This window comes from Somniosus microcephalus, chromosome 30, assembly GCF_052327205.1.
Source record: "Somniosus microcephalus isolate GS21.2 chromosome 30, FLI_Smic_1.0, whole genome shotgun sequence".
Lineage (NCBI taxonomy): Eukaryota > Metazoa > Chordata > Chondrichthyes > Squaliformes > Somniosidae > Somniosus > Somniosus microcephalus.
In genome coordinates, this window is record NC_141016.1 from 10,775,563 (window position 1) to 10,790,837 (window position 15,275).

General features: G+C 47.4%; 1 protein-coding gene across 4 annotated transcripts in view; it reads right to left on the reverse strand.

Moving 5' to 3' along the window:
- LOC147097916 (cytoplasmic polyadenylation element-binding protein 3-like) overlaps window positions 1-15,275 on the reverse strand; it is a 66,980-nt gene that overhangs the window by 32,974 nt on the left and 18,731 nt on the right. For 2 of the 4 annotated variants that reach the window (XM_085970985.1, XM_085970984.1), the window contains exon 3: window positions 12,749-12,839. In XM_085970985.1, the coding sequence (XP_085827111.1) occupies window positions 12,749-12,839 (91 nt within the window). Of the gene's footprint in view, window positions 1-12,748; window positions 12,840-13,415; window positions 13,542-15,275 lie in introns of those variants that run through there. The other 2 variants (XM_085970986.1, XM_085970987.1) reach the window with 2 other exon arrangements.

Here is a 15,275-nt window from a genome sequence, read left to right on the forward strand (position 1 = left end):
AATTCATTAAATATATTCAAGAAGGAGTTAGATATATTTCTTAAGGCTAAGGAGATCAAGGGATATGGGAAGAAAGCAGGGACAGGGTACTGAATTTGGATGATCAGCCATGATCGCATTGAATGGCGGAGCAGGCTCGAGGGGCTGAATGGCCTACTCCTGCTCCTATCTTCTATGTTTCTATAACGTACTGGGTCAGACCACTCTTGGAGCGTGGCGTTCAATTCTGGTCATCAAACAACAAAAGGGTTGCACGTACAAAAAAAAATGTACATATACTGCAGAGGGAAGCAAAAGGCTGATCCCTTCCTTGTTTGTGTGCTGTGTGTTGTCAAACAGCTGTTACTGGCAGGTTGAGAGCAGCCATCAGGAATCTGGAACACTGCCCACACCCATCCTGTCCCTATTTGTGATCTAACTGGGTGAACACTTCACCACCAGCCCTCGAGGGAAGGATGTACACAGAGTAGCTGCCTCCGGCCTCCTCTAACAAGCCAGAGTTCATGAAGCGTTGAATGCAGGAAGCGAGGAAGATGGAGAAACACCCGGCACAGTAATCTCCCCTAGCAACTCTGCAAAACGGTCGGCTCTCTGACACTAACGCACTGTTCTCTACATCAACAGACACCAGCTGTCCTGATCGCTCAGTGGGCAGCTGATGTTCCGCAGTTCAATGGTTCTGTACGAACAGACTTTACATCACAAAAGAGATGCCATTTGATTGATCGCGTTAGTAACATCTCTTTACCAGATCAATCCAAACCTAATTCCACTACCCCACACCCCAGAATCGAGTAACGTGGTAACATTTTATAGGAACAGAAGTAGGCCCTCGAGCCTGTTCCGCCATTCAATGAGATAAAACATAGAAACATAGAGATAGGAACAGGAGTAGGCCATTCGGCCCTTCGAGCCTGCTCCGCCATTCAATGAGATCATGGCTGATCTTCGTCTGAGATCATAGCTGATCTTACCAGTTCAGTACCCCGTCCCCGCCTTTTCTCCGTAACCCTTAATCCCCTTAGCCTTCAGAAATATATCCAATTCTCTCTTGAAAATATTTATTGAATTAGCCTTCGCAGCCCTCTGTGGCAGGGAATTCCACAGGCTCACCACTCTTTGAGTGAAGAAATTCTTCCTCATCTCTGTTTTAAATGATTTGCCCGCTATTTTTAGACTGTGGCCCCTGGTTCTGTGCTCCCCGGCCATTGGAAACATTCTCTCTGAATTCAGCCTGTCCAGGCCTGCCATAATTTTATATGTTTCGATGAGATCCCCTCTCAATCTTCTAAACTCCAGTGAGTACAAGCCCAAACTATTTAATCTCTCTTCGTAGGTCTTTCCCGCCATTCCAGGTATCAGCCTGGTGAATCGCCGTTGCACTCTTTCCATGGCAAGAACATCCTTCCGCAGATGGGGCGACCAAAACTGTACACAATACTCCAGATGCGGTCTCACCAGCACCTTGTACAGCTGTAGTAAGGTATCCCTATTCCTATACTCGAACCCCCTTGATATGAAGGCCAACATACCATTTGCCTTCTTAATCGCCTGTTGCACCTGCATGCTCTCCTTCAGTGACTGGTGCACAAGAACACCCAGGTCCCTCTGCACTTCCCCATCTCCCAATCTATTGCCATTTAGATAATAATCTACCCTCCTGTTTTTACCCCCAAAGTGGATAACCTCGCATTTATCCACATTATAGTGCATCTGCCACGTATCCGCCCATTCCCCCAACCTGTCCAAATCGCACTGTAGCCTCCTGACATCCTCATCAGAGCCCACCCCTCCTCCTAGTTTAGTGTCGTCAGCGAATTTGGAAATATTGCATCCAATTCCCTGATCCAGATCATTTATATATATTGTGAACAGCTGGGGTCCCAGGACAGATCCTTGCGGCACCCCGCTGGTCACTGCCTGCCACTCCGAAAACGAGCCATTTATTCCAACTCTCTGTTTTCTATCCGCCAGCCAGTTCTCTATCCACGTTAATACTTTGCCCCCAATCCCATGAGCCTTAATTTTGCATGATAATCTTTTGTGTGGAACCTTATCGAAGGCTTTCTGGAAGTCAAGGTACACCACATCCACTGGCTCTCCCCCATCTATTTTACCAGTTACTTCCTCAAAAAATTCCAGCAGATTAGTCAAACACGATTTACCCTTTGTAAATCCATGTTGACTCTGTCCGATCCTTTCCCCATTTGTCAAGTGCTCCGCTATTTTATCCTTAATAATGGACTCTAGCATTCTGCCCACAACCGATGTAAGGCTTACTGGTCTATAATTCCCTGCTTTCTCTCTACCCCCCTTTTTAAATATTGGGGTAACATTAGCTACCCTCCAATCCACGGGTACTGTTCCCGAGTCAATGGAGTTCCGGAAGATGATCCTTAGAGCATCTGCTATCTCCAGGGCCACCTCCTTAAGTACCCTAGGATGTAGTTTATCAGGCCCCGGGGATTTGTCGGCCTTCAGTCCCCTCAACTTACCCAGCACCATATCCCTAGAGATACTAATTTCTGTCAGCTCCTCCCTCTCATTAGTCCCTATGTTTGCCGATATTCCTGGGAGGTTATTTGTGTCCTCCTTTGTGAATACAGAACCAAAGTATGAGTTTAATTGGTCTGCCATTTCCTTATTCTCCATTATATATTCTCCCGAATCGGACTGCAAGGGACCGACTTGGGATTTTACCAGTCTTTTCCTCCTGATATACCGATAAAAGCTTTTGCAGTCTGTCTTTATGTTTGCTGCAAGTTTACTTTCGTATTCTATTTTCCCCTTCCTGATTAATCCCTTTGTCCTCTTTTGCTGTATCTTGTACTGCCCCCAATCTTCCGGTCTGGTGCTTTTTTTTGCCAGTTGATATGCCCTTTTTTTTGATTTTATGCTGTCCCTAATTTCCCTCGTTATCCACGGTTGAGTCACCTTTTTAGGTTTATTTTTGTGCCAAACTGGTATAAACATGTTCTGGAATTCTTCCATTCTATCTTTGAATGCTTGCCATTGTCTATCCACTGTCAATCCCCCCAGAAACACCACCCAATCAATCTTACCCAATTCCCGTCTCATACCCTCGTAATTCCCTTTATTTAAGTTCTGGACCTTAGCCTCTGATTCAATTTCCTCACTCTCCATCTCGACTGAGAGCTCGATCATATTATGATCGCTCTGACCCAAGGGGCCTCGTACAAGAAGATTGCTGATAAGTCCCTTCTCATTGCACAATACCCAGTCTAAAATGGCCTGATCTCGAGTCGGCTCCTCGACATATTGGTCCAGATAACCGTCCCGAAAACATTCCAGGAATTCCTCCTCCTCAGAATTTTTACTAGTTTGGGTAGTCCAATCAATATGTAAATTAAAGTCACCCATGATGACAGCTGTGCTCTTATCGCACGCTTCTCTAATTTCCCTTTTTATGCCTTCCCTCACCTCCATATTACTATTTGGAGGCCTATATATCACACCCACTAACGTTTTCCTCCCCTTGCTATTTCTCATTTCTACCCATACAGATTCCGTTTCATCCGAGTTAATATCCTTCCTTTCCATTGCATTAATCCCCTCTTTACCAGCAATGCTACCCCACCTCCCCTACCTTTTTGCCGATCCTTCCTAAATATTGTATATCCCTGGATGTTAAGTTCCCAGCCTTGCCCACCCTGCAGCCACGTTTCTGTAATCCCAATCAAATCATACTTGTTTACCTCTATTTCCACAACTAATTCATCCACCTTGTTCCTAATGCTTCTAGCATTAAGATACAAAGCCTTCAGGCTTGCTTTTTTCACACTCTCATTATGAATTAGTTTGGCCCTTTGTGTTTCTCTCCTTTGCTTATTGCTTCTCACCTTTCTACCATCTATTTCCGACTTCATATGACTTCCCTCTTTTCCACTACCTAGGTTCCCATCCCCCTGCCAAATTAGTTTAAATCCTCCCGAACCGCCCTAGAAAATATTACCCCGAGGACATCGGCTCCCTCACAGTTCAGGTGTAGACCGTCCCCTTGGTACAGGTCACTCCTCCCCAAGAACTGGTTCCAATGCCTCAAGAATTTAAATCCCTCTCCCTTGCACCACTGCTCAAGCCACGTATTTAGCTTATCTATCTTACTCTCTCTAAACTTATTAGCTCGTGGCACTGGTAGCAATCCAGAGATTACTACCTTTGAGGTCCTACTTTTCAATTTAGCTCCTAACTCCCTAAATTCAGCTTGTAGGACCTCCTCCCTCTTTTTACCTACATCGTTGGTACCGACATGTACCACGACAACTGGCTGATCCCCCTCCCCCTTCAGAATGCTCTGCACCCGATCATGGCTGATCTGCGACCGAACTCCATATACCCACCTTTGGCCCATATCCCTTAATACCTTTAGTTAACAAAAGTCTATCAATCTCAGATTTTAAATTAACAATTGATCTAGCATCAATTGCCCTTTGCGGAAGAGTGTTCCAAACTTCTACCACCCTTGTAGAAGTGTTTCCGAATTTCACTCCTGAAAGGTCTGGCTCTAATTTTTAGGCTGTGCCCCCTAGTCGGAGACTCTCCAACCAGCTTACATTGTTTACATTACATAGGATTACATGGGACATACGGCACAGAAACAGGCCATTCGGCCCAACCAGTCCATGCCGGCGTTTATGCTCCACTCGAGCCTCCTCCCATCTTTCCTCATCTAACTCTATCAGCGTAACCCTCTATTCCCTTCTCCCTCATATGCTTGTCCAGACTCCCCTTAAATGCATCGATACTACTCACTTCAACCACTCCCTGTGGTAGCGAGTTCCACATTCTCACCACTCTCTGGGTAAAGAAGTTTCTCCTGAATTCCCTATTGGATTTCTTGGTGACTATCTTATATTGATGGCCTCTAGTTTTGCTCTACCCCACAAGTGGAAACACTCTCTCCGTGTCCATTCTATCAAAACCTATCATTTTAAAGGTCTGTATTAGGTCACCCCTCAGCCTCTTTTCTCAAGAGAAAAGCGACCCAGCCTGTTCATCCTTTCCTGATAGGTGTACCCTCGCATTTCTGGTATCATCCTTGTAAATCTTCTCTGCACCCTCTCCAGTGCCTCTATATCCTTTCTACAATATGGTGACCAGAACTGTACGCAGTACTCCAAGTGTGGTCTAACCAAGGTTCGATGCAGCTTTAGTATAACTTCCCTACTTTTCAATTCTATACCTCTAGAAATAAACCCTAGTGCTTGGTTTGCTTTTTTTAATGGCCTTGCTAACCTGTGTTGCAACTATTAGTGATTTGTGTATTTACACTTCTAGATCCCTTTGTTCCTCTTTCCTCACCCAGACTCGCACCCTCCTCTCTCTCTCTCTCTCTTAGGCAGTCCCTCGGAACCGAGGATGACTTGCTTCCACATTAAAAATGAGTTCTCAGATGACTGATGAGTCCAATGCGGGACCTACAGTCTCTGTCACAGGTGAGGCAGACGGTGGTTGAAGGGGCGGGTGGGCGGGGTGCTTGGATTGACGTGCGCTCTTTGCGCTGCTTGCGCTTGGCTTCCGCTTGCTCCCGGCAAAGAGACTCGAGGTGTTCAGCGCCTTCCCGGATGCTTCTCCTCCACTTTGTGCGGTCTCGGGCCAGGGATTCCCAGGTGTCGGTGGGGATGTTGCACTTTTTCAAGGAGGCTTTGAGGGTGTCCTTGAAGCGTTTCCTCTGCCCACCTGGGGCTCTCTTGCCGTGCCGGAGCTCCGAGTAGAGCGCTTGTTTTGGGAGTCTCGTATCGGGCATGCGGACAATGTGACCCGTCCATCGGAGCTGATCGAGCGTGGTCAAAGCTTCGATGCTGGGGATGTTGGCCTGAGCAAGAACACGGACGTTGGTGCGCCTATCCTGCCAATGGATTTGCAGGATCTTGCGGAGGCAGCGTTGGTGGTACCTCTCCAGAGCTTTGAGGTGCCTGCTGTACATGGTCCATGGTTTGCCTTTTTTATGGCCTTGCTAACCTGTGTCGCAACTTTGAGTGATTTGTGTATTTGTACTCCGAGAGCCCTTTGTTCCTCTACCCCACCCAGACTCGCTCCCTCCAAGTAATAAGTGACCTCCCTATTCTTCCTACCAAAATGTAATATCTCACATTTATCTGTGTTGAACTTCATTTGCCAATTATATACCCAATCAGCAAGTTTATTAATGTCCTCCTGTAATTTGTTGCAGTCCTCCTCAGTATTGACTATCCCCCCCAATTGCTCTCCATCTACCCTATCTGTTCCCCTTAATATCTTGAAAACTTCAATCAAATCACCCCTTAACCTTCTAAATTCTAGGCAACACAACCCTAGTTTGTGTAATCTCTCCTCGTAACTTAACCCTTGGAGTCCGGGTATCATTCTGGTAAACCTACGCTGCACTCCCTCCAAGGCCAGTATATCCTTCCTAAGGTGTGGTGCCCAGAACTGCTCCCAGTGCTCCAGGTGTGGTCTAACCAGGGCTTTGTATAGCTGCAGCAGAACTTCTACCTCCTTGTATTCTAATCCTCTCGATATAAAGGCCTTTTAGATTAGCCTTTTAGATTTATTTTCTGTACCTGTTCATGACATTTTAATGATCTATGTGCCTGGACCCCACCCCCCCCACCCCCAAGTCTCTTTTGAAAGTAGCCCGCTAGTCTTCCTGAATATTCTTCTCTTCTGAAGGTGCAGACTCCTGCTCGGGTACAGGTCCATGGGCTTCAGCTACCTCACCATAATTACCTATTCGTCACGCGTGTCGTTGAGTTGTCGTACCAGGGGTCGGATTCCACCCACGTGTGCACTTTGCAGTAGGGGTGGCTGGACAGTGATCAGGAGCAGCAACCCTGGCTTTCTCTCCTGTTGTCAGCCCAGAGGCAGGTTCTGGGTCAACTGACACCCAGGCGGAGACTGGTGAACTCGGCACAGACGAGGGACACAAGCTCTTACAGCATGGGCACGAGGGGCCTAATGGCCTCCTTCTGTGCTGTAAGTTTCTATGATTCTAAAGCCTTAGAGAGGGTGCAGAGGAACATAGAAGATAGGAGCAGGAGTAGGCCATTCGGCCCCTCGAGCCTGCTCCGCCATTCAATGCGATCATGGCTGATCATCCAAGTTCAGTACCCGGTCCCTGCTTTCTCCCCATACCCCTTGATCCCTTTAGCCTTAAGAAATATATCCAACTCCTTCTTGAATATATTTCTTGTATTGGCCTCTACTGCCTTCTGTGGTAGAGAATTCCACAGGTTCACCACTCTCTGGGTGAAGAAATTCCTCCTCATTTCTGTCCTAAATGGCCTACCCCTTATCCTTAGACTGCAACTCCCCGACCATCGGGAACATCCTTCCTGCATCTAGTCTGTCCAGTCCCTCAGAATTTTATAAGTTTCAATTCTTCTAAACTCCAGCGAGTACAAGCCCAATCGACACAATCTCACAATTCATCTCTGGTGAATCTTCGCTGAACTCCTTCCATGGCAAGAACATCCTTCCTCAGATAAGGCGACCAAAACTGCACACAGTACTCAAGATGTGGTCTCACCAAGGCCCTGTACAACTGCAGCAAGACATCCTTGTTCCTGTACTCAAACCCTCTCGCTACGAAGGCCAACATGCCATTTGCCTTCTTAACCACCTGCTGCACCTGCATGCTTACCTTCAGCGACTGGTGCGCATGGACACCCAGGTCTCATTGCACTTCCCCTTCTCCCAATCTATTGCCATTCAGATAATAAGCTGCCTTCCTGTTTTTGCCACCAAAGTGGATAACCTCGCATTTATCCACGTTATATTGCATCTGCCATGCTTTTGCCCAATCACCCAACCTGTCCAAATCATCCTGGAGTTTCTCGGCATCCTCCTCACAGCACACACGCCCACCCAGCTTTGTGTCGTCTGCAAATTTGGAGATATTACATCTAGTTCCCTTGTCTAGATCATTATATATTGTGAATAGCTGGGGCCCAAGGACCGATCCCTGCGGTACCCCACTAGTCACTGCTTGCCACTCGGAAAAAGACCCATTTATTCCAACTCTTTGCTTCCTGTCTGCCAACCAGTTCTCTATCCAAGTCAATACCTTGCCCCCAATCCCATGTGCCTTAACTTTACACGCTAATCTCTTATGCGGGACCTTATCAAAAGCCTTCTGAAAGTCCAAATACACCACATCCACTGGTTCTCCCTTATCTATTTTACCAGTTACATCCGTAAAAAATTCCAGTAGATTAGTCAAGCACGATTTACCTTTTGTAAATCCATGTTGACTTTGTCCGATCCTGTCACTGTTTTCCAAGTGCTCTGCTATTACATCTTTTATAATGGACTCTAGCATTTTCCCCACTACCGACGTCAGGCTTACCGATCTGTAATTTCCCGTTTTCTCTCTACCACCTTTTTTTGAATAGTGGGGTAACATTAGCTACCCTCCAATCCATGGGTACTGTTCCAGATTCCATCGAATGCTGGAAGATGATCAGCAAAGCATCAACTATTTCTAGGGCCACTTCCTCAAGTACCCTAGGATGTAGATCATCAGGCCCTGGGGATTTATCGGCCTTCAATCCCATCAATTTCCCTAACACCATTTCCCTACAAATACTGATTTCTTTCAGTTCCTCCCTTTCATCAGACCCTATGTTCCCCGACATCTCTGGGAGGTTATTTGTGTCCTCCTTTGTGAAGACAGAACCAAAATATGTATTTAATTGGTCTGCCATTTCTTTGTTCCCCATTATAAATTCCCCTGATTCTGACTGCAAGGGACCTATGCTTGACTTCACCAATCTTTTTCTCTTCACATATCTATAAAAGCTTTTACAGTCAGTTTTTATGTTCCCTGCAAGCTTACTCTCATATTCTATTTTCCCTTTCTTAATTAATCCCATTGTCCTCTTTGTCGAATCCTAAACTGCTCCCAATCCTCAGGTGTACTGCTTTTTCTGGCCAATTTATATGTCCTCTCCTTGGATCTTATGCTATCCCTAATTTCCCTTGTTACCCACGGTTGAGTCAGCCTTTTTGTTTTATTTTTATGCCAAACTGGGATGAACAATTTCTGTAGCTCATCCATTCGGTCTTTGAATGTTTGCCATTGCCTATCCGTCAACCCTTTGAGTGACATTCCCCAATCAATCCTACCCAACTCGCGCCTCAGACCATCGTAGTTTCCTTTATTTAAATTTAGGACCCTAGTCTCTGATTCGACTACTTCATTCTCCATCTTAATGAAGAATTCGATCATATTATGATCGCTCCGACCCAAGGGGCCTCGTACAACAAGATTGCTAATTAATCCTTTCTCGTTACATAATACCCAGTCTAAGATGGCCTGATCTCTGGTTGGTTCCTCGACATATTGGTCCAGGAAACCATCCCGTAAACACTCCAGGAATTCCTCCTCCACAGTATTATTACTAATTTGGTTAGCCCAATCTATATGTAGATTAAAGTCACCCATGATAACTGCTGTGCCCTTATTGCACGTTTCTCTAATTTCCCTTTTAATGCCGTCCCCAACCTCCGCATTACTGTTTGGATGTCTATATACCACTCCCACTAATGTTTTCTGCCCCTTGGTATTTCTCAGTTCTACCCATACAGATTCCACATCAGAGCTAATATCCTTCATTACAATTATGTTAATCCCTTCTTTAACCAGCAATGCTGCTACCCCACCTCCCTTTCCTTTTTGCCTATCTTTCCTGAATATTGAATACCCCTGGATGTTGAGTTCCCAGCCTTGGCCACCCTGGAGCCATGTTTCTGTAATCCCAATCAAATCATATTCGTTTACCTCTATTTGCGCAGCTAATTCATCCACCTTATTACGAATGCTCCTCGCATTAAGACACAAAGGGCTAAAAATTCGGCGGAGGCCCAAACGGGGCGCCAAGCTCGCCTGGGCGCCGGAATTACCGCTGCGATCGGAGCAGTTGCGACCGCCGGAAATTCATCTTGTGCGCCCCAAGAGGGACACAGGGCGCTGCTCGAGGCGCTCCGCTTCCCTCTTAGGGCGCTGAAACTGAATATCGCAGCGCAACGTGCCGCAGCGCCACACGCTGCGGCACGGCGCGCTGCGGTACTGCAGGCCTTCCTCCCATTCTTAAGGGGGAGGGGCCTGCTGCAGCACGATCTCTGATCGCGAGTGCCGGCAAAAGAGCCCAGCACCGAGCAGAAGTGCCGGGCTCTCGGAAAACAGCCGGCACTGCCGCAGGGGGAGATCAGGAGGCCGGTGACGGCGGTGCTGCCAGGTGGCCGCCCCACACCTCCACCTTAATTTGCGCCACTCCCACCACAGGAAGGCCCCGTGAACCGGGCGCGATTTGCGGCCAGAGTAGCGGAGGCTGACGCAAACAAATATGGCGATCAGGGCGGTAGCGGGGCACTGTGCACACCGATGACGTCATCGGTGGCGGCGCAGCGCTACAGGCTAACGCCGCCATTAGCGCCCCCGATAAATATCGCGGGAGGCGCGGCTAGTGGCGCTACAGCCACTGAGTGCCCTCTTTAGGCGCTAACTGGTGGTGCAGCCCACTGAATTTCTAGGCCAAAGCCTTCAGGCTTTTTTTTTTTAAACTCTCTTTAGAGGCAATCTACTGGAATGGTACCAGGGATTCAGTTATGTGGAGAGTCTGGAGAAGCTGGGGTTGTTCTCCTTAGAGCAGAGAAGGTTAAGGGGGGTATTTAATAGAGGTGTTCAAAACCATGAAGGGTTTTGATAAGAGTAAATAAGGAGAAACTGTTCCTAGTGGTAGAAGGTTGTTTTCCTTAGAGCAGAGAAGGCTGATTGAGGTGTACAAAATTATGAGGGGCATAGATAGGGTAGATAGAAACGAACTTTCCCCTTAGTAGAGGGGTCAATAACCAGGGGGCATAGTTTCAAGGTAAGGGGCAGGAGGTTTAGAGGGGATTTGAGGAAAAACTTTTTCACCCAGATGGTGGTTGGAATCTGGAACTCACTGCCTGAAAGGGTGGTAGAGGCAGGAACCCACAACATTCAAGAAGCATTTAGATGAGCACTTGAAACACCATAGCATACAAGGCTATGGACCAAGTGCTGGAAAATAGGATTAGAATAGACGGGGCTTGATGGCCGGTGCGGACACGATGGGCCGAAGGGCCTCTTTCTGTGCGGTATAACTCTCTGCCTCTGGGTCGGTAACCAGAGGACACAGGTTGAAGGTAATTGGCAAAAGAACCAGGGGGAAGATGAGGAGAAATTTTTATTTTATTTTTTATAAACACAGCGAGTTATGATGATCTGGAATGCGCTGCCTGAAAGGGCGGTGGAAACAGATTCAATAGTAACTTTCAAAAGGGAATTGGATAAATACTTGAAGGGGAAAAATATGCAGGGATACGGGGAAAGAGCGGGGGGAGTGGGAATAACTAGACTGTTCTTTCAAAGAGCTAGCACAGGCACGATGGGCCGAAAGGCCTCCTTCTGTGCTTTGCCATTCTATCTTCCTGTCCCATATGGCTCAGTAATGCACCACATGGTGCAGCCGCCTAACAAGCCATTAGGCAGGTCCGTTTACATTCTGAAGGCAAATAATCATTGCCCAGTTGTTATAAAGGTGGGAGGGAGAACATGGTACGATTGAGCGCCATTTTACCCCAGCACCTGCAGACACCATGCTCATAACAGATGTCATTTCATCACATCTCCATTTTGAAAGAGGTGGGGAGGGGGTCAGTGAGTCACATTGATTATCCTAATTACATTAGAACTCAAGTTTGTACAGTGTCAGCCATGGCTCAGTGGGTAGCACTCTCCCCTCTGAGTCAGAAGGTTGTGGGGTTCAAGCCCCACTCCAGAGACTCGAGCACAAAATCTAGGCTGGCACTCCAGCGCGGTGCTGAGGGAGTGCGGCACAGTCTTTTCGGATGAGACGTTAAACCAAGGCCCCCCTCTCCATCCCTCTCAGGTGGATGTAAAAGATCCCACAGCACTATTCAAATTAGAACAGGGGAGTTCTCCTCAGTGTCACGGTCAATATTTATCCCTCAATCAACATCACTTAAAAAAAAAAACCCAGATGATTTGATCATTTTTCGTGGAAGCTTGCTGTGTGTAAATTGGCTGCCACATTTCCTACATTACAACGCTTCAAGGTCTGTCAAGCGCTTTGGGACGTCCTGAGGTTGTGAAAGGCGCTGTACAAATGCAAGATCTTCTCTTCCTTTCTACCCAGTTTGTGCCCAGCCCCACGGGCAAAGCTCTGCTGACCCTCGCCTGAAGCGCTACCATGGGATGAGTTTCCAGCCAGAAGGTATCATCTGCAAATATAGATTTCACGCTGCCGGTTTGTACTGCTTCTCTCTGCCATTCACTGCCCCCTCCTCTCCCCCACCAACCCGTCCCAGCTCCACTCGAGCAAGTCCATAGCTGCAAACGTGGTCATAAACACAACTTCTTGATGTGCTGATTGTAGGACCTTGCCATGCTCGTCACTAGTGACCACACTTCAAAAGTTACTGGCTGGCTGTAAAGCGCTTTTGGGGCACTCCAAGGATGGGAAAGTCGCTATATAAATGCAAGTTCTTTCTTCCTATCCAGATACAACTCTTATTTCAGCCTTACTGCATGCGCCCTGCATCTTCTTGCAATGAAATGGGTTCAGCAATATCATATATATGAATGGAGATAAATTAATTCAGCAAACCATATCAAGAGGTCACCGCGCAGGAAGTGTCCAACCAATCTAAGGGTGGGGAGTACACAAGAAAAGATGGCCGTGCATTTCCATGAGACACTCACCTTTGATTGGCTCCTGCTCATTCTGTAAGATGTCAATCAAGGAGTTCTCCAATGAGTGCATGTTGAACGTATCGTATGGGTGGGTCCATTCCTGCAAATAAAAACACAAAAAATACTATCAAAGCTAGGAAAGAGCAGAGAACAGGCCAGAGACCAGAATAAGAACATAAGAAATAAGAGATGGAGTCGGCCATTCGGCCCCTCGAGCCTGCTCCGCCATTCAATAAGATCATGGCTGATCTACCTCAAACCCACCTTCCTGCATTATCTCCAATTATTCCCTTAGTATCCGAAAACATAAGAAAAAAACCCCAAACTGTCCAACATTGCATTCGCCCATTGAGATATAACGGACTAGTGCCGATATCACATTCCTTGCAGAGTGTGTGTACAGCAAAACTGTTCTGGGTGGAAAATTTCTTTTTAAATTAAAAAAAAAATGATTTCCTCCCCTCCCCTCCCCAGGCATTGCTGACTTTTGGGGTCAACGGTCAATGGGTGGCAGAAGCTCCCCAATGTGTCCCGCTAGTGGGCCATTCTTCCTGTGGGAGCTTGGATGATGGCGGTCAATTCCCCTTCATGCATTTACTTTTTGACCACTTAAAAAATCTCTCCTCCACAGTGCAGTTCAGTCTCTGGGTAAATAAGTTTCTCCTGAATTCCCTACTGGATTTATTAGTGGCCATCAAACCCTTTCATAATCTTGGAAGATCTCTCATCAGGTCACCCCCTCAAGTCTTCTCTCCTTCCTTAACCTTCTCTCCTGGCCTTAAATGACGTTGTTGGCGGAGGAAAAGAGGAGGAAAGCAAATGAAATACGGCACCTCGTGAAATGTGCACAGGAGGCTTCTGATGCCGAGCCAAAGTGGCTGAGTCACTGGTGAAGAATAGAAGCTGGCAGAGTTAGTGAGGAGGTCACGGAGCACGCGGAGAAGGAAACTCAACACCAGCCAGCTCCCTTAGGCAGGGCCAGCGACTCCAGCACTTCTCACACACAAGTCTGTTCAGCAGCTTCCGTCCCCGCCTGTGCTGAAGGCGCACAATGTTCTTTTCCTCTTGCCTTGCCGTGGTGTGATTACGCAGGCACCCAGCATGCTCCGGTACCTCACCCATTCGCCACGTGCGATTACCAGTTGGCGATTTCACCAGGGGAGGCATTGCGGCCTATTCTCAGCCCTTTCCAAGGGAGGATCACTGGATGGTGATCAGAAACACAAACCCTTCCTAATTTTTCTCCCCCCTCCCCACCCCGTGGCTTCAGCACCACAGGGCTAATGGAACACCCGTCTGAAATCGGCTCACTCGGCAATGATCAAGGCTCAAACCTCTCCACTTCCTGGTCGGCTTGTCTCGGTTACAACAGGTCCTTGAGACCAGCTAGGAGTGGCTTGGTGAATAGACGATGAGGTCATTGAGTGCAAGATGCTTAAAAATAAGGAACATTAATTGTACTTTCAGGGGCGAGGGCTGGACTAAATCACTGACAGCACGAGAGAGACAGCGCGAGTGTTGAGGGAGGGAACAAGTCCACGGGAGGAGGTGTCAGCTTGGCTCAGTTAGTAGCACACTTATCCAAGTCAGAAGGGCATGGGCTCAAGTCCCACTCCAGAGACTTTTGAGCACAGAATCCAGGCCGACACTCCAGTGCAGTAACGAGGGGAGTGCAGCACTGTCGGAGGTGCCATCCTCGGATGAGATGTTAAACCGAGGCTTCCGTCTTCCCTCTCGGGTGGATAATAAAGATCCCAGGACATTATGGGATCTGAAGCAGAGCAGGGCAATTCTCCTAGTGTCCTGGCCAACGTTTATCTCAACCAACATCACTTAAAAAAAAAAAATTGTCTGGTAATTTCTCTCAAAATTGGTTGTGCGCAAATTGGCTGCCGCGTTTCTTACATAGGATACATAGCACAGAAACAGGCCATTCGGCCCAACCAGTCCATGCTGGTGTTTATGCTCCACTCGACCCTGAACACAATAGCGCTTTGGGACAGCCTGAGGTTGTGAAAGGTGCGAGATAAATGCAAGTTCGTTCATTTGTTCTTTCGGAACCAGTCATCCCATCCACTGGCGTGAAGCTGGTGAGCGAACGGCAATGGCAGAAGCTGGGAAAGAGGCCAGTGTTTATCGTCTTGGCTGGGCAGCTGTACATGGCTTAGGACAGGAGAACAGACAACGGTGCAATACTCTCGTCTTTTGGATGAGACGTTAAACCGAGGCCCCGTCTGCTCTCTCAGGTGGACGTAAAAAATCCTGCGGCACTATTTCGAAGAGGAGCAGGGGGAGTTATCCCTGGTGTCCTGGGGCCAATATTTCTCCCTCAATCAACATCACTAAAAACAGATTATCCCGTCATTATCACATTGCTGTTTGTGGGATCTTGCTGTGCGCAACTTGGCTGCCGTGTTTCCTACATTACAACAGCGACTACACTTCGAAAAGTACTTCATTGGCTGTAAAGCGCTTTGGGACGTCTGGTGGTCGTGAAAGCCGCTGTAGAAATGCAAGTCTTTCTTTCTTTCTCTAA